Source organism: Heptranchias perlo, chromosome 9, assembly GCF_035084215.1.
Source record: "Heptranchias perlo isolate sHepPer1 chromosome 9, sHepPer1.hap1, whole genome shotgun sequence".
Lineage (NCBI taxonomy): Eukaryota > Metazoa > Chordata > Chondrichthyes > Hexanchiformes > Hexanchidae > Heptranchias > Heptranchias perlo.
In genome coordinates, this window is record NC_090333.1 from 33,914,963 (window position 1) to 33,934,643 (window position 19,681).

Below are 19,681 nucleotides of genomic sequence, written 5' to 3' on the forward strand. Positions count from 1 at the left end.
TGCAGTCACTTTCTTCCCCTTCAACAGCGGTTGATTTAACCATGTCTAGCACGCTCACTGCCCACAGGACTCCTGAATTTGTGCATTAATCCGGGTTTTTTTGTAGCCAATCGTATAATTTTGTTATCTAGTCATTCTGTTCTGGTTTCTCTGCTGCTCATCACATGATCGGAGCAGGATGCCAAATCAGTGTGTTTTCAGCCATCCTTCCAACATCACAGTTGTGACAGGATGCGCATGTTTTTTTTTCCAGCCAGCTCAAAGGATACTGGCCCTGAAAATCCATTAATGACTCCAAATTTCGGGTACGGGGGCGTATGGGGGATGGAAACCCTTCTCTGCCATTGTTACAGCAGCAGAGTGACTCACAGATTTTTTGGTGCCACTATCTTTTTCATATGTGCAATAGGTGCTGCCTGCCTACCACCTTTGAAATAAGGTACATTGTTTATTTTTCCATCTCTATGGGTCCATCGAAACCGCCATCCTTGAGAATTTCACGATTGTTTTATAACTCTCGCTACAGTGTTGTGTACCCATGACCAGCTGGACGTTTTGATTTCTACTTCTTCAATTATCTTCATGTGAAGCAGTGCTAAATAATGAATCTGTAGCACTGTTCTGTGATTGCAAAACTGGTGTTACTTCAGCTTTGCAAATGCAGATGGCAGAGAGATAGATCACATCATAGAGCTACTGCTATTTGGAGTTCCTTGCTTGCAACAAAAAATTCTTATTGTACAGACTTTCACTGCGTGAAGTCCTACTGATTCTTGTGGAGCAGCATTTTAGCGAAAGAAAATGACAGCAGATAAATGGGTGACCACTCTGATTTCATTGTTTAAGTTATTTATATTACTCATATTATACCATATGACTGAGTCCTGTGCACCAGACAGGAGTGTAAACATGAAAAGCTGCGTAGTTGGCAGCTATCAAGTCCATTCACTTCACTGATTCAGCCACAAAGCAAGGTGATTTCTATTACTCAGTTTTCCATTTTGTACCAAATTTTCTTACCATCAGTTCTATTGAGCCCTTGCAGAGTCTTTTGGCAAAGCTTGTAATTGACATGTTAAAATTCTATTTCTATTGTATAAGTGGAATTATCTTAACTGGATGAAATGATGTGGCCAACCACTTAGCAGACTGCAAGTTTCAAAATTAGCCTTATGCTGTCCAGTGGACTTACCTTATGGAGGCTCGATGTTTTTTCAGTGGTTAGGCGGAGCGACAAAGCTAAATTTTAGATTAAGAAATCCTTCATCTTAGATATAGAGCAACATTAGAAGAAAAGTGGGGGCAGGTTGTTTTCTTGCTCAGATGTGCAATGTTTGCATGCTCACAGTGGGGAAGAACCCTCTAATATGAGCCTGTATTCTTAACTGGAAAGCATTTCTATTGTTTTTTTGAGAAAATATTAATACTTGCCTCAACATGTAATCCATTCAATTTGTGCAAATTTTTCAGAATTTGACTCAATCAGATCAGTTCTTCAGGAAGCAGGTAGGAAAAACTAAACATGTAAAACAACCTCCAAGGACACTGTCAGTGAAACAGTCCAACCTCCTGGCGGGGGTTAACAAAGAGAGTTGTCAGTCATGTGTTAGAACTGTGCAGTGCAGAAACAGATGTGTATGTTGGATGTGCTCCAAGAAATGATGTCAGATGTGTACAAGCCTTTTATGGATAGGAAATGGCTCTTCTGAGGCCTTTTTCTGCTTGGGTTCTTGCCTTAATTTTTAGTGTGTTTAACTAGTTAAGCTCAAATGGAAGCACTAAATCAAATGCTGGCACAAGTCTAATTTCTTATGGACAGAGCAATTTGTGCATCCAGTACATGTTTATTGTGTATTAATCCGTTATGTATTTGTACATTATAGTACAGCGTGCTTGTCCCTTCCACTTCTCTCTCAATGTCTCATTTGTTTTAACAGCTATTTTTCCTGAGGCTTTTACCTTCTATTGGTACTACTCCAGATATGCTTCCTGACTGCACAAACTTCTGTTAACTGAATTAACTGGTTGGTTACAAAAGGAATTACTGTAAATTCATACTATCATAAAAATCTCCTGTGGAATAATTAGTGTGCTTTTTAATTGTTATGCTCTTTTTGATTGTAGTGGGAATTTGTTCCAATGTTTACTTGGTTTTATGCTGATCATTTTGCTTTCAAAGTTTTCATAGATTGCTTAAAGAGGAAGGAAGGTTTATGAGGAATACATTTTATTTAAAGTACTCCCCATTTTGTAAAAGAAAGTAATAGTCTTATTTGACCCTGAGATGAGCATCTGACCCCATACCGCTCCATCACCAAGACCACCTACTTCCACCTCTGTAACATCTCATGTTTCTGCCCCTGCACTCATCCATGTCTTTGCTACCTCTAGACTGGGCTAGTCCAATGCTCTCTTTGCCAGCCTCCCATCTTCAACCCTCCATAAATTTGAGCTCATCCAAAACTCTGCTGCCCGTATCCTAACTAGCACCAAATCCTGTTCACGCATTACCCCTGTGCTCGCTGACCTACGTTGGCTCCCGGCCTGGCAACCCCTCGAATTTTAAAAAAATCTCATCCTTGTTTTCAAATCCCTCCATGACCTCGCCCCTCTCGATCTCTGTAACCTCCTCCAGCCCGACAACGCCCTGAGATCTCTGTGCTCCTTCAATTCTGGCCTCTTGTGCATCACTTGGTCCAAACATGGACAAAAGAGCTGAATTCCAGAGGTGAGGTGAGAGTAACTGCCCTTGATGTCAAGGCAGCATTTGACCGAGTGTGGCACCAAGGAGCCCTGGTAAAATTGAAGTCAATGGGAATCAGGGGGAAAACTCTCCAGTGGCTGGAGTCATACCTAGCACAAAGGAAGATGGTAGTGGTTGTTGGAGGCCAATCATCTCAGCCCCAGGGCATTGCTGCAGGAGTTCCTCAGGGCAGTGTCCTAGGCCCAACCATCTTCAGCTGTTTCATTAATGACCTTCCCTCCATCATAAGGTCAGAAATGGGGATGTTCGCTGATGACTGCACAGTGTTCAGTTCCATTCGCAACCCCTCAAATAATGAAGCAGTCCGAGCCTGCATGCAGCAAGACCTGGACAATATCCAGGCTTGGGCTGATAAGTGGCAAGTAATATTCACACCAGACAAGTGCCAGGCAATGACCATCTCCAACAAGAGAGAGTCTAACCACCTCCCCTTGACATTCAACGGCATTACCATCGCCGAATCCCCCACCATCAACATCCTGGGGGTCACCATTGACCAGAAACTTAACTGGACCAGCCATATAAATACTGTGGCTACGAGAGCAGGTCAGAGGCTGGGTATTCTGCGGCGAGTGACTCACCTCCTGACTCCCCAAAGCCTTTCCACCATCTACAAGGCACAAGTCAGGAGTGTGATGGAATACTCCCCACTTGCCTGGATGAGTGCAGCTCCAACAACACTCGAAGCTCGACACCATCCAAGATAAAGCAGCCCGCTTGATTGGCACCCCATCCACCACCCTGAACATTCACTCCCTTCACCACCGGCGCACCGTGGCTGCAGTGTGCACTATCCACAGGATGCACTGCAGCAACTCGCCAAGGCTTCTTCGACAGCACCTCCCAAACCCGCGACCTCTACCACCTAGAAGGACAAGAGCAGCAGGCACATGGGAACAACACCACCTGCACGTTCCCCTCCAAGTCACACACCATCCCGACTTGGAAATATATCGCCGTTCCTTCATTGTCGCTGGGTCAAAATCCTGGAACTCCCTTCCTAACAGCACTGTGGGAGAACCTTCACCACACGGACTGCAGCGGTTCAAGAAGGCGGCTCACCACCACCTTCTCAAGGGCAATTAGGGATGGGCAATAAATGCTGGCCTCGCCAGTGACGCCCACACCCCGTGAACGAATAAAAAAAAAAGCTTATTTTAATTGGCGACCATTGGCGGCCGTGCCTTCAGCTGCCTTGGCCCGAAGCTCTGGAATTCCCTCCCTAAACCTCTCAGCCTCCACCTCTTAGCCTCCACCTCTTTCTCCCCCTATAGATGCTCCTTAAAATCTAGCTCTTTGACCAAGCTTTCGGTCACGTGTCCTAATATCTCCTCATGTGGCTTGATGTCAAATTTTGTTTGATAATGCTCCTGTGAAGTGCCTTAGGACGTTTTACTATGTTAAAGGAGCTATAGAATCATAGATCATATAAGGTTACGGCACAGAAGGAGGCCATTCGGCCCATCGTGTCCGTGCTGGCCAAAAAAGAGCTTTCCAGCTTAATCTCATTTCCCAGCACTTGGTCTGTAGCGCTGTAGGTTACGGCACTTCAAGTGCCCATCCAAGTACTTTTTAAACGAGTTGAGGGTTTCTGCCTCTACCACCTTTCAGGCAGTGAGTTCCAGACCCCTACCACCCTATGGGTGGAAACATTTCTCCTCCGCTCCCCTCTAATCCTTCTACCAATGACTGAAAATCTATGCCTCCTGGTTATTGACCTCTCTGCTGAGGGAAATAGGTCCTCTCTAACCACTCTATCCAGGCCCCTCATAGTTTTATATACCTCAATTAAATCTCCCCTCGGCCTCGTTTGTCCCAAAGAAAACAATCCAGCTCATCCAATCTTTTCTCATTGCTAAAATTCTCCAGCCCTGGCAACATCTTCAGAAATCTCGTCTGTACCCTCTCTAGTGCAATCACATCTTTCCTGTAATGTGACCAGAACTGTACGCAGTACTCAGGCTGTGGTCCAACCAATGTTTTATACAGTTCCAGCATAATCTCCCTGCTCTTATATTCTATACCTCAGCTAATAAAGGGAAGTATCCTGTATGCCTTTTTAACTACCTGTCCTGCTACCTTCAGGGATCTGTGGACATGCACTCCAAGGTGCCTTTGTTCATCCATACTTCTCAGTATCCTCCCATTTATTGTGTATTCCCTTGTCTTGTTTGCCCTCCCCATATGCATTACCTCACACTTCTCTGGATTGAATTCCATTTGCCACTTTTCTGCCCGTCTGACCAGTCCATTGATATCTTCCTGCAGTCTGCAGCTTTCTTCCTCACTATCAACCACACGGCCAATTTTTGTATCATCTGCAAACTTCTTAATCATGCCCCCCCTACATTTAAGTCTAAATCATTGATGTACACTACAAAAGGCAAGGGACCTAATACTGAGCCCTGCGGAATCCCATTGGAAACAGCCTTCCTCTCACAAAAACACCAGTTGATCATTATCCTTTGCTTCCTGCCACTGAGCCAATTTTGGATCCAACTTGCCACTGTCCCTTGGACCCCATGGGCTTTTACTTTTCTGACCAGTCTGCCATGTGGGACCTTGTCAAAAGCCTTGCTAAAATCAATGTAGACTACATCAAACGCGCTACCCTCATTGACGCTCCTTGTTACCTACTCAAAAAATTCAATCAGGTTAGTCAGACATGAGACACGTGAAGAAACAAAAGATGTGTCTAGAGGAGCTGTAAATGGCAACAGCAGAACCATTACCAGCACCTGCTGTCTGGAAAAAATGGGAGCAGTGGTTATGGTCTGAAGTTATTAAAATCAATGTTGAGTCCAGAAGGTTGTAAAGTGCCTAATTGAAAGATGAGGTGTTCTTCCTCGAGCTTCTGTTGAGCTTCATTGGAACAGTGAGGGAGGCCAAGCAGAATATACTTCCTGGTCTTTCCTTCCTGTTTAAATGATTGAAGTAATGTATAATTTGGGCTATAAATATGGAAAATTGGCTTATCAAGAAATGTATTCAGTTAAGTGGAGGTGACTTGGTCTTTCTGACTTTTTTTGGAAATAGTAATTATAGGTAAGTCAAAGTAAACTGCACTTATTTGAAAGGGTTTCTCATGGGTTTTATTTACATTATGGAATTAGTTCACTCAGATGTGCTGAAATGATAGCTCTGGATAAAATATTTAGCAAGTTGTTGTAATAACTGGAAATTACACGATACTTGTGACAAAAGAAGTGTGGAATGAATGAGATTTTGAACCAAAGGGAGAGGGAGGTTTTCTCAGCAGCGTGAGATGCCGAACTGTATAATATATGCAAATATGCCTATGTCCTGTCTGTGGTTGGTTGGCTGGCTGCCTGGCTGGCTCGCTGACTGTTGCTGACTGGTTGCATTCAGTTGCTTTCAACAGCAGATGGAGGGGAAGTGCTACTGAGCTCTGGATCTGCAATATAACAAATGAACAAATGCCTGCCGTAACGGAACAAGATTTGTGAATTGAATACTTTGTTCACTTTGGATTTGGGCTGCATGTCACTCCTATGAATCATGGTGTTGCTTCCCAGGGACTTCAGTGAGATTGGCTCATAAATATCCCAGTAATATCATTTGGACAGTCACTTTATGGCTTGACTTTGAGTCGAGAGAGGGAGGGAGAGAGGAGAGGTTTTTTGTAGTGATGGAGGATATAAATTCAAAAGACAACTAAGGCTGGCATGTGAGGAGAGATGTCTGACCTCATGCTGAAGTGATTCTGAAGTGGGATCTGATTGTGGCCATAATTCACACACGAGAAGAGCTGTTGGCTATCTGCCGAGTCTGCAATTCATATTAACGCTGCCATTTCAGGGGAGCTGCGAAATCGAGATGGCCCCGGCAGCTACGCTAGTAGTGAATAGGTGAATGAATTCCTGCATCGTCTGAACACACGTGTCTCAGCCACTCTCAACAGGAAACAATCCCTCTCTGGATGACAGATACGCTAGCAATCTCTGAGCAGCTCAGGCTGCCTTCATTCAGGAAGACAGACAGATTTATGTCGCTCAAACTCCAAAAACTCCACTTCTGCGTCCTCATGGTGCCGAGAAATGAAGTACAGTAGCCATGCCTGCTGTGGAAGGTGACTAATATGACAATGTACCTGCCTGATCTGCTACTGATGTGAGCGACAACTGAATAATATCATTCACACAAGAGTTTGCAAATTGGGATGAACTGTAATTTAATTTGAACGGGCATCATGGATGATTCAAGTATTTTGAGGCGGAGGGGACTGCAGGTAAGATTGGTGGAAGAAGGTGGTAGAACTAAACGAAGGTAATTTTAGTTGTTAACATTGAACAAATTTGACTGGTGCGCCATAGTGGGATGAAGGCTTGATTTTGCAGCTCTGCCGGGTTTTCGATCTGGTCGCTCTGAGGAGTGCTTTGTTTGCCCAGAATTTTTGAATATAAATGTCTGCCCTGGGGAGATATTGGAGGGGAACTTGCACCCCCAAAAAAATAACAATCATTCATTTATCCTTTTGTCTTGGTACCTTTGTTTATCTCTTTAGAAGCAATGGCAGATGAAAGGCAGCTAACCTCTAGTTTCCAGAGCTCGTGTGTGTTTGTTATTGAATAGCCTCCAGTCCTGTGCTCTGGTTCGCCATGCTGCACACCAAACTAAAGCACGTTTATTTTTTGAAGCTAATGATGCTTTAACCTCACAGTAAGTTTTCAAAATTAGTTCTCCCAATGTTTTTTCCCAATAATAAAACCCTTAGAAAAGATCAATCTGCAGTCTGACGAGTTTGTTTGTATCTCCTCCTCCTCCCCCCAGCTCAAGAAAGTTTTATTGCGCAAGTCATTGTTGGCCGTTCAAGAAGCATAACCCTTTTCATTCATAGTATTTGTATATTTTATATAAAATCAGTTTTCTTCATGTTGGCATGTAGATGCACAGCAGTACTTCGATGGCTTAGTCGATGCAGAACTGCAAAATAGAGTCACGAAGCAAGCACGTCCAACTAGCTCCATGCATATAACAGACAAGAACAGGAGGTGCTTCGTAACCCATCAAAATCAGAATTTTTTTGGCCAGCCAGGTATCCCATGCACGGAAATCCATCACCATGTTTGAGTCTCTGAACAAAGCTGAGGAATCTACATCAATAAAATTTCTGTTTGCCCAAAATGATCTTTTTTTATTATTTGTTCATGGGATGTGGGCGTCGCTGGCGAGGCTGGCATTTATTGCCCATCCCTAATTGCCCTTGAGAAGGTGGTGGTGAGCCGCCTTCTTGAACCGCTGCAGTCTGTGTGGTGACGGTTCTCCCACAGTGCTGTTCGGAAGGGAGTTCCAGGATTTTGACCCAGCGACGATGAAGGAATGGCGATATATTTCCAAGTCGGGATGGTGTGTGACTTGGAGGGGAACGTGCAGATGGTGTTGTTCCCATGTACCTGCTACTCTTGTCCTTCTCAGTGGTAGAGGCCGCGAGTTTGGGAGGTGCTGTCGAAGAAGCCTTGGCGAGTTGCTGCAGTGCATCCTGTGGATGATACACACTGCAGCCACTGTACGCCGGTGGTGAAGGGAGTGAATGTTTAGGGTGGTGGATGATCTGTTATGGCATTAGTTCACCGTTATCTGGATCTGAGTGGGGAAAAAATCCTAGCCCCCAGTGATGGGTCTACCCTTTCCGGTTCCATTCGGAGCCAGACTGGCTGGCCAATCACTAACAGTGCCCTGAAGTACCGCAGACCGTGCCTGGTTCTGGTATCCAGATTGCCAAGTTTATCACCAGAGGGGTGAGTTCTGAGCTTCCATTGCTGGAGTGTCTTCTAGGAGCCAACGAAGCTAACACCTGCCCCCCCACCAACACTCCCCTCGAAGAAGATGATCATCAGTCAACAGACAAGTACTGGTTTGAATCCTTGCTAGGTGGATCGCAGGTACCAGAAGCTTCTCAAAAGTGGCATTGCAAGTAGCACAACTCATCATGTAATCTGTGAGTGCAATGCCACCATCCTCTGACCACAGAATGGATACACATCATACTCCATGGAAAAACTTTAAAAACAGAAAGTCATTAAGATTTTTTTCTAGTTGAAAAATATTCAATTGAAAATTGCTTTTGAGGTTTCTGCAGTGGAAGTATAGTCATATTTGCTGCTGACTTGAATATTTTTTGAAAACACAAATTTAACAGTTATATTTTTGGTTTGCTTACTTTTTAGTTGTATTAGTAGGCTAAAATAAAGTTAATTTAACAGGCGAATTTGTATTGTTTGGAACTGGGTAAATTAATGAACTGCTTACAGTGGCCAAGTGTGAGAGTTAAGTTTAAAAAAAAAAGTTTTTAAATCTCAAATAAAATTAGCAAAGCTACCCCCAGTGGCATAATGATTTTATACCTCAAGTAACTGAGCCACACTGAGCAGATTCCAGGTCATCCCCTCCTCTGCTGCCCCCCCCCCCCCCCCCCACACACACACACACACACACACACACAACCCCCAATTGTGTGCTGTGTTCGCTGATCTCAGCCAAGGCAGCAATAGAGGCATTACAGTTGGCCTTAGCATCCCTGGCATAGGAAGGGGAAAATTCTCTCAGGTTCCCAATTCTGATGACTGATAATTGACCCTGCCTCTATGGTCGAATAACATGCCAACATTCAGCAATCCAGGCTCACACATGAATAATGTGGACTTGTAATGGAAGATGACTGGTGCCTGTAGAAATGTGTCTGAACAAGAGGCCAATGTCTTCAGGACACCAGAAGAGGTAAGAAAATTGGGCAGGGGGACTAAAATATAAAAATGACCATAGTTCAACTTGTACATCATCCCACACATTAGATTTTGATCCACAATTGATGACCACTAATTCTTCACTTAGGCTACTGAATTCCTTGATAGGCTGCCAAATAAGTGGCCCGATGGGATACGTGTGAGCAGGAAATGAATGTCCATTCTTGTTGTCTTGTGCACAGTCTTTTTAAAAAAAAAGTGCTATAACTGGTGCTCTGCCCTGGAATGGTACTAAAGGACAGATGTTCCCCTGAATTCCACACCCCACCCCCGCAAGAACGAGATTCCATTGCTGTTCTGTGAGGAGGCAATGAGCATGTGACACATGAAGGATGGAGGTTAAATCAATGTACTCCCTCTTGGGCACTTCCTAGCAGGTGCTTCAAAAGCAGCCAGAAAACTGCTTGCTGGCCAACCTCTCTGTAAGGAAATACACCAAGCATTGGACCTAGGGGAGGGAGATGGAAGAGAACGGGATACAAAAGGAAGAACATTTTTGCAGAATGTTTACATTTCTGTTGTTGCGTTTCCACGACTAAATAATTTAACGTAAGCCTAATCAACCAGACATTACGTTCTGAACCCTGTTATATCTTTTGGTGGGGGGGAAAAGCTGGCTGGATAATTTTCCATTTGTGAAATTAAGAAGTCTCTTCCGAAAAGGATAATCTAGCTTTAAATGGAATGTTGTTATACTAATCAAACACCTAATATTTCAGCATGATTAATTCTGAAATGCATTTATGTTCCATACTGCGGTTTTACCGAATGAATTTCTAACAGTTCTGAAACACTTGAGAAAACTGGTCAATGGACAGCTTTGTTGGTAAACTGCAGTGATGAAAAATTTTGTCAGTGGGATGTGTCGATCCCATTTAAAAATAACTAATGAGAAGGCCAGACGAATCCAAAGTTCTGTTTCCTGTCACCTTCCTTGTTGCTTTTGTAAATGACTTGTTGAAAATAACGAGCTAATGTTTTGAATAGTTTATCGATCTATCTTCTATTAGATGTGACCAGTTCCTGTAGATTGTACTTTTTATTTTTGGAATTCCAATTTCTATTAGCTATTTGGTGCAATAGAGGCACTGAGTTGTTTTGGATTACTGTTTTCTCCCCTCCTCAACTATCTCTTGTAGCTGAGTCAATTTTTTTGTTGGACGTTTAGAATGCTGGATACCGAAGAGGGATTTCATAGAATCAAAGAAAATTTATGGCACAGAAGGAGGCCATTTGGCCCATTGCGTCCGCGCCAGCTGAAAATGAGCCATCCAGCACTTGGTCTGTAGCCTTGTAGGTCATGGCACTTCAGGTGCACATCCAGGTACTTTTTAAATGAGTTGATGTTTTCTGCCTCTACCACCCTTTCAGGCAGTGAGGTCCAGACCCCGACCACCCTCTGGGTGAAAATTTTTTTCTTCAGCTTCCCTCGAATCCTTCTACCAATTACTTTAAATCTTTGCCCCCTGGTTATTGACCTTTCTGCTAAGGGAAATAGGTCCTTCCTATCCACTCTATCTAGGCCCCTCATAATTTTGTACACCTCAATTAAATCACTCCTCGGCCTCCTCTGTTCCAAGGAGAACAACCCCAGCCTATCCAATCTTTCCTCAGAGCTAAAATTCTCCAGTCCTGGCAACGTCCTTGTTAATCTCCTCTGTACCCTCTCAAGTGCAATTACATCCTTCCTGTAATGTGGTGACCAGAACTGTACACTGTACTCTAGCTGTGGCCTTACCAATGTTTTATACAGTTCCAGAATAACCTGCCTGCTCTTATATTCTATACCTCTGTGAATAAAGGAAAGTATTCCATATGCCTTCTTAACCACCTTATCCACCTGTCCTGCCACCTTCAGGGATCTGTGGACATGTACTCCAAGGTCCCTCACTTCCTCTACACCTTTCAGTATCCTCCCATTTATTGTGTATTCCCTTGCCTTGTTTGCCCTCCCCAAATGCATTACCTTACACTTCTTCTCCAGATTGAATTCCATTTGACACTTTTCTGCCCACCTGACAAGTCTATTGATACTTTCCTGCAGACCACAGCTTTCCTCCTCACTATCAACCACATGGCCAATTTTTGTATCATCTGCAAACTTCTTAATCATGCCCCCAACATTTAAGTCCAAGTCATCAATATATATCTCAAAAAGCAAGGGACCTAATACTGAGCCCTACGAAACCCCACTGGAAGCAGCCTTCCAGTCACAAAAACATATGTCGACCATTACCCTGTGCTTCCTGCCACTGAGCCAATTTTGGATCCAACTTGCCACTTTCCCTTGGATCCTATGGGCTTGTACTTTTTTGACCATTCTGCCGTGTGGGACCTTGTCAAAAGCCTTGCTAAAATCCACATAGACTACATCAAATGCACTACCCTCATCGGCCCTCCTTGTTATCTCCACAAAAAATGCAATCAAGTTAGTCATACACGACCTTCCCTTAACAAATCCATGCTGACTGTCCTTGATTACTCCATGCCTTTCTAAGTGATGGTTTATTCTGTCCCTCAGAATTGATTTCAATAATTTGCCCACCACCGAGGTTAGACTGACTGGCCTGTAATTAGTTGGTCCATCCCTCGCTTCCTTTTTAAACAATGGTACAACGTTAGCAGTCCTCCAATCCCCTGGCACCACGCCTGTATCCGGTGAGGATTGGAAAATGATGGTCAGAGCCTCCGCTATTTCCTCCTTTGCTTCTTTTAACAGCCTGGGATTCATTTCACCGGGCACTGGTGATTTATCTACTTTCGAAGATGCTAAACCCCTTAATACTTCCTTTCTCACTGTTTATCCCATCCAATATTTCACACTCCTCCTCCTTAGCTACAATGTCTGCATCGTCCTTCTCTTTTGTGAAGACAGATGCAAAGTATTCATTAAGAACCATATCCACATCTTCCGCCTCCACACACAGGTTACCTTTTTGGTCTCTAATAGGCCCGACTCTTTCCTTCGTTATCCCCTTGCTCTTAATGTATTTGTAAAACATCTTTGGGATTTTCTTTACTTGCCAATATTTTTTCATGCCCCCTCTTCGCATTCCTAATTTCCTTTTAGAATTTCACCCCTGCACTTTTTATACTCCTCTAAGCTGTCTGTAGTACTGAGTTTTCCATGTCTGACATAAGCTTTCCTTTTCTGCCTTATCTTACCCTGTATGCTCCTTGACATCCAGAGGGCTCTAGATTTGGCAGCCCCACCCTTTTTCTTTGTGGGAACATGTTTACTCTGCACCCCTTGAATGCCTCCCACTGTTCTGACATTGATTTACCTTCAAGTAGCTGTTTCCAGTCCACTTTTGCCAAATCACTTCTTAGCTTAGTAAAATTGGCCTTCATGCAATTGAGAACTTGAACTCCTGTTCTATTTGTCCTTTTACATAATTATGCTAAATCTAACTGTTATTATCACTACCACCAAAATGCTCACTCACTGGTACTCTTTCCACCTGCCCAGCCTCATTTTCTAAAACTATATCCAGAATTGCCCCCTCTCTTGTTGGGCTTGCTGTTCTCCTGAATGCAGTTTTAGAATTTTGCGCCCTCTCTACTCTTCACACTGTTTGTGTCCCAGTTAATATTAGGGTAGTTGAAATCCCCTACTATTACTGTCTTACTATTTTTGCACTTCTCAGAAATTTGCCTACATATTTGCTCTTCTATCTTCCTCTGAATATTTGGAGGTCTAGAGTATACTCCCAGTAGTGTCATTGCTCCTTAGCTCAACCCATATGGCCTAATTTGATGATCCTTCTAACATATCATTCCTCCTCACAGCTGTAATTGTTTCTTTAACCAAAATTGCCACCCCTCCTTTTTTTTTCCTCCCCCTACCGATCATGTCTGAAAACCCTGTAACCAGGAACGTTGAGCTGCCATTCCTGCCCCTCTTATATTGCTAAGCTATCGTACTGCCACGTGTCTATCTGTGCCCTCACCTCATCTGCCTTATTCACTATACTCCTTGCATTGAGGTGTATACCTTTAAGCACTGCCAAACTCCCTTGCTATTTATAGATAGAAATCTAATTGAGGGGGTTCAGTGGTTTACATCTGGAATAATGGGTACCAGAGAATGATCTTGCGATCAATCCAATTGAGAAATGTGAGGTATCAGAGATCAATTTCATTTTAGATTATATTTCTTTATTGGATTTTGTAGCTGTATCAACGGTAGAGCCACATTAATGATTCCTGCTTGCTCAAAGAAGCCCACCTATCTAATATGTAATTTTTTTTTATTCGTTCATGGGACGTAGGCATCGCTGGCGAGGCCGGCATTTATTGCCCATCCCTAATTGCCCTTGAGAAGGTGGTGGTGAGCCGCCGCCTTAAACCGCTGCAGTCCGTGTGGTGAAAGTTCTCCCACAGTGCTGTTTGGAAGGGAGTTCCAGGATTTTGACCCAGCGACGATGAAGGAACAGCGCTATATTTCCAAGTCGGGATGGTGTGTGACTTGGAGGGGAACGTGCAGGTGGTGGTGTTCCCATGTACCTGCTGCTCTTGTCCTTCTAGGTGGTAGAGGTCGCGAGTTTGGGAGGTGCTGTCGAAGAAGTCTTGGCGAGTTGCTGCAATGCATCCTGTGGATGATGCACACTGCAGCCACTGTGCGCCGGTTTTGAAGGGAGTGAATGTTTAGGATGGTAAATGGGGTGCCAATCAAGCGGGCTGCTTTGTCCTGGATGGTGTCGAGCTGCTTGAGTGTTGTTGGAGCTGCACTCATCCAGGCAAGTGGAGAGTGTTCCATCACACTCCTGACTTGTGCCTTGTCGATGGTGGAAAGGCTTTGGGGAGTCAGGAGGTGAGTCACTCGCTGCAGAATACCAGGCCTCTGACCTGCTTTTCTAACCACAGTATTTATATGGCTGGTCCAGTTAAGTTTCTGGTCAATGGTGACCCCCACGATGTTGATGGTGAGGGATTTGACGATGGTAATGCCGTTGAATGTCAAGGGGAAGTGGTTAGACTCTCTCTTGTTGGAGATGGTCATTGCCGAGCACATGTCTGGTGCGAAATGTTACTTGCCACTTATGAGCCCAAGCTTGGATGTTGTCCAGGTCTTGCTGCATGTGGGCTTCGACTGCTTCATTATTTGAGGGGTTGCGAATGGAATTGAAAACTGTGCAATCATCAGCGAACATCCCCATTTCTGACCTTATGATGGAGGGAAGGTCATTGATGAAGCAGCTGAAGATGGTTGGGCCTCGAACACTGCCCTGAGGAACTCTGACAGCAATGTCCTGGGGCTTATTATTTGTCACCTCCTGATGTCATTTCAAAGACTGATGACTCGTTTCTGTTTTGATGGACTATTCAACATGTAAAATAAGACGTTCGGCCCACCTAGCTGATGGAAAGAATTAATACGGATCATTGGGCTATGATCTTCCCAATTTTACAGTCCATTTCATGTGCTGCTGTTCTGGTCCTTTGTAGGGCTACCATCTGTGATGACTGTCTCAAGAGGGAGTCCTGATTATCGGATTCAAAGCTGTGCATTGTCTTGAAATGGATGAAGGGCTTGAGCTGGGCTTCTGAGAGGACCTTTTAGAAGTCCATTTTATTTGATAGTTCTGTGGCCAGAAGCTGCTCGAGACTAGTATATGCTGTTGCTAATTCACCAGCTCCCTTTTCGTTGTACTGCTGCTTATTTGGAGTCAAGTGCAGGACTGCGTGGAGTTTAACCTCGCATAAAAGTTTGCAACATGACCATTTGTCTAAAGTAAGAGTGTTACTTCCAAGATCTTTGAGAGCTTTGAGATGTTTCATTATTTTGTAACAGATTCCGTAAGTTAAGTGAACCGTTGTGATTTATTAACCTGCTTTGTTTGCTTCTGCTTTTGTTTATTTCACCTCTTAATAAGCTTAGCTCATAGCTTGTGGCTTGAGATAATACAGACAGTGGGTGATTTTGTCTGTCTGTCAGTCAGCCAGTGTGTCGTTTTTAGTTTATGGAGAAACGATCAGATATATATTTTTATACATTACAATAAACTATGTTCTAATATAAATATGATGTAATATAGATTTACGTCTCGCAGTCCCTGCTTCTCCCTTACTTGATCACTGGGTCCTGGAATAATTTAGTGGTAGGAAGCAAAAAGGCATCTTGAGCTTTTAGAGGGAGGTGCATATATGATGATAAAAGACTATAACCTGGAGTTGTGTGAAATGTGTCAACTCTGGGTGGTACATAACAATCAAAAGAAACAGGTATTGGAAGATGTCCATTATGTGTCGTACAAAAAAATCACTGAAGAGAAATCAAAGGGATTGACTATAATGTCTGAATTATACAGCAAGACCTTTGAAATAGTGATGTTATTTTCTTGTCAGAGTTGGTTCTGTATTCTGGATAAATGCTAATATCATGTCTCTACAGCATCCTATTCTGAAGTTGAAATGCTTTGAAAGCAGATTAGGCAAAAACTATGTCATAACCCGATTGTATGACCTTTTGACCTCATTACTGAATTTCTGCTAGACATAGATGGCATTTCTTTCTCTGAGAAACTGCAAAATATCTTTTATATTTGTAACATCTGCACATACATAATTTTGCAAAGTGATGAGCTGTGGGTACTGTGGCAATGAAAATAATGTTGTTCGATGAATATTTTTACAAAGAGTTGTGCAAGAATTATCTTTACCTCTTGGTTGGCTTATGTAAAATCTACAGGCCTATGATTTATTTGGATCGTGCAATGTGGGTACTCTTTCTATATATGGAAATGCTTATTTACCCTCTCTTTTTTCCCCCACTTTCCCATTTTTCTATTTCTCACTTCACAGATTGCATGCCCTCGCATTCTTGCTATTTCTTTTGATTGGACAGCACAGTGCAGCCTGCGAGTATCTTCAGACATTCTCTGTGGCTTCTTGGTATCCTCTCATAAGGTGGTCTGTGGTACATTGCTGTAATACCCACCTATTGGAGGGTCTTCATTTGACAATGAATATGGGGTGGCATCCAGGACACCATTAATGTTTGAAAGCAGGTTTAAGTATATAATGGAGTGACGTCACTCCCAAATGTGTTGTATAAAAGACGGAACTGTTTTGTCCTCTTGTTAGATTGGATGCAAAATCCATACAACCACTGGTCGCTGTGGTAGAATTGTTCCACCTATGATATTTGTTCGCTGGCAAGAGATCAATTGTACTACTTTGTAAATTGCACTGTTCACATCTACAGATTTCATAGTAAATTCAAATAAATAAATATTGGGGCCGATTTTCACTTCGTGTGGTTTGTCGGGTAGGTGGTGGGCGGTGCGATCGCGGTCTTCCCCCATTATCCATTCTTCCCTCCAACCATGATGCTATGCTCTCCCCATATTCCCCTACATCCCTAGCTTTCCATTGTCTGTCCCATCCTTACTGCTAGTCCCTATTAGTCAGCCCAGCTCTTGTTCCTACTCTGTTCTGTGTTCTGCCTCACCTCTCTCCCCTCGCCCTGTCCCTTCCCCCTTGCAAATATCTGCTCTCTTCCCATTTCTTGCTCTTCCTTTTCACCATCCCTCCATTGTCCTCTATCCCAAACTTTAAACAATTGAAAGCCTTCTCCCAGCATAGAGGTGGGAACAGGCATATTATTTACAATATTAAAATAAAGATAATGTTTCCCACTTACTTTCCATCATCTATCTTTCACCCACCCACCCATCCCCCGGGTACTTAACATTTGGCTGGAGCTGGGGCTTCGACCTGCTATTTGCTAGTTCCGGCTTTTCATCCTCAATCCGACTCCTGCATGCCTTCAGTCCACCTTATTGATTTTTTTTTTTTCCCCTAGCCTGCCCATCGGCTTCCTCATTTTGCTCTGGCCTTCCCCATTCACCTCCTGTGGCCTTGAGTGAGTCCACAGTAATCACCAGGGACCACCTCTTCAGAACAACCTGAGAACTACTGCAGAGTCACCAGATTCCAGAAAATCACCCCAGAGGGTGTGAAATTTGCAACTCCAGCCTGTAGGATGATTTTTGGAACTGGATAGTTCTCAGGCCAATTTGAAGTTTTGGCAACCACTCTTTGCAATGGAGCCATTGTAAGATGTTCCCTGTAGTTGATGTCACCAAAGCAGCCTTCCAGGGTGAGTGACCCTCCTCGAATGTCTCCCTGTCAACAATAATTTTCTTTTGTATAAACAAGGGGGAAGACTTTGAATAAGAAGCTCTCCCCTACAATTTCCTTGACGCATAGGAATTAGAAAAGGCTATTCAGCTCATCCAATTCACTTGGTATCCGCATCCTGTTTCAGGGCTCAATCTGGCCACTTTTCATCTTCCTGTTACTATGAACCCAAATTTCTCTGCTCCCTATTGAATCAGAAATTGATGATTTTCTTTTTGATTGCTTCAATCTAGACCATATTTACTGCACCATCAGCCAATAAGTATAGGAAAAATCAAATCAACATCTTGGACCAACCAGTAGAGCTCTCAGATGAAAGACCCCATCATTTGTGATTTTGATCCAAATTCATACCTCCTGGGTCAGTAGTTACTGTACTCGGTGGAAATCTGTTGTAGAAATCACCAACTCTAAGCAAGAAGTTATTCCTTTAGTTTAACTTCTGGCTTCTTTAGTTTATAATTATGCCCCTGGTGCTTTTATTCTGCATTTGTGTGAAAAAGGCTGTACATTCAATTTTTTCAATTTCTGCATTATTTTTAAAAAGTTGGGATTATCTATTTTCCATATAGAATAGGTTTAGCTTGATTAACCTCTGTGCAGAATGCAATGATCTAAAACCTGATATCTTGCCCCACTCTCTCTTTCCACTGTTTTAAGGTTAACTGGATCAGGCTTTTAAAAAAAAATGTACATTTGCTCCTTTGTTGGGAATTTGTCGTCGTACTGTTAGACGAGGAACAGTACACAATGGAGATGATTGAGAAGTGGTTTGTTACATTGAAGTTCTATACTTGACCAAGATACTAATTGATTTGGAGTTAGTTGTACCTTTGGAGTTTTAGACGGTGATTTTTGTATTGTGTACAAATTGTAGGGGGAAACTGGTAGCCAGCTGGTCCTCTTGCTCTTCATTTTAAGACCGAATGACTGTTTAGTTGTTAACTTCAATTCACTAAAAGGAGATGTTTCACTTTCAAGGCAGATGCCATGAGGGAGAAATCCTTCATGATCTGAAACCAACTTAGTGTCCAGAAAATGCAGTTGTGCATAAATTAGTCTGCCAGTTCAGTGAGGGGAAAGTAACCGTAAAATAGCACTCTAGGGTAGGACAGATATGATAGCAACCACACTTTCAGAACAAAAGATCCACTTTCCCATAGTGTGGTTAAGATGAATATAAAAAAAATTCTCATCTTTTTCTTCACTCACTTGTTATTAAAATATTTTTCATTTGTGTGAAAGGTCCTTCTAGTAGTGCAGAAAAAAATAACAGTGTACTTTATAAGTAAGTCTATTTTTGCACTAAAAATGAATTATCCAACAATTTGAATTATGCAACATAAATAACAGCAAAGTGAGAAGTTTAGTGCTAAAACAAATTTCGTTATCAGATAATCTGAATTAAGTGACAGCTGTAAAGGAGATTAATATATGATTTCCTGGAAGGATGAAATGTAAAACTATGTTAATAGATTTTGTTTCAGCTAGAAATTTTTAAAAAATATACCTATTGTGTATTTTCTTCGATCCTTTCCTATGTATAAATTGACTAAGTAGTAGTTTTGGAACTATCTTTTGATTAAATTTGCACTTCCATCATTGTGTCCAAAATGCATGCTTGGTCAATGATCTGTTCGTACTGTTCATTCATCAATGCAAACATTTTTAAAGGTTGATTTATATGAATAGTTTAAGATCTGTTGTTCTAGGATCTAAATCACATTTACATCAGAGAATTTAAGATTTTATGATTGAAGACCTCTCCTACTTGCAAGATCACAAGATAATTATGGATGAGGAAGGCTATCTTAATTCATCGATTCAGACACACCCTTCAGTTCCCCCGCTGCAGCATCCAATTCTTTCTTGAATGATTCCAGCGTTTTCACCTCCACGGCTCTACCTCGGAGACCATACCACGTGTTTCTGACCCTTTTGTGTGAATTTCTTGAAATCAGTCCTAAATTTGTCTCTCACTAGTTTGAACCTGTGTCATCTGTCCTAC

General features: G+C 42.7%; 1 protein-coding gene across 2 annotated transcripts in view; it reads left to right on the top strand.

Moving 5' to 3' along the window:
- mast2 (microtubule associated serine/threonine kinase 2) overlaps window positions 1-19,681 on the top strand; it is a 464,493-nt gene that overhangs the window by 145,630 nt on the left and 299,182 nt on the right. Inside the window, exon 1 of one of the 2 annotated variants that reach the window (XM_067990162.1) lies at window positions 6,290-7,013. The exons of the other annotated variant lie outside the window; for it this stretch is intronic. Within the exon in view, the coding sequence (XP_067846263.1) occupies window positions 6,975-7,013 (39 nt within the window). The 5' untranslated portion in view covers window positions 6,290-6,974. Of the gene's footprint in view, window positions 1-6,289; window positions 7,014-19,681 lie in introns of those variants that run through there. 2 annotated transcript variants of the gene reach the window in all.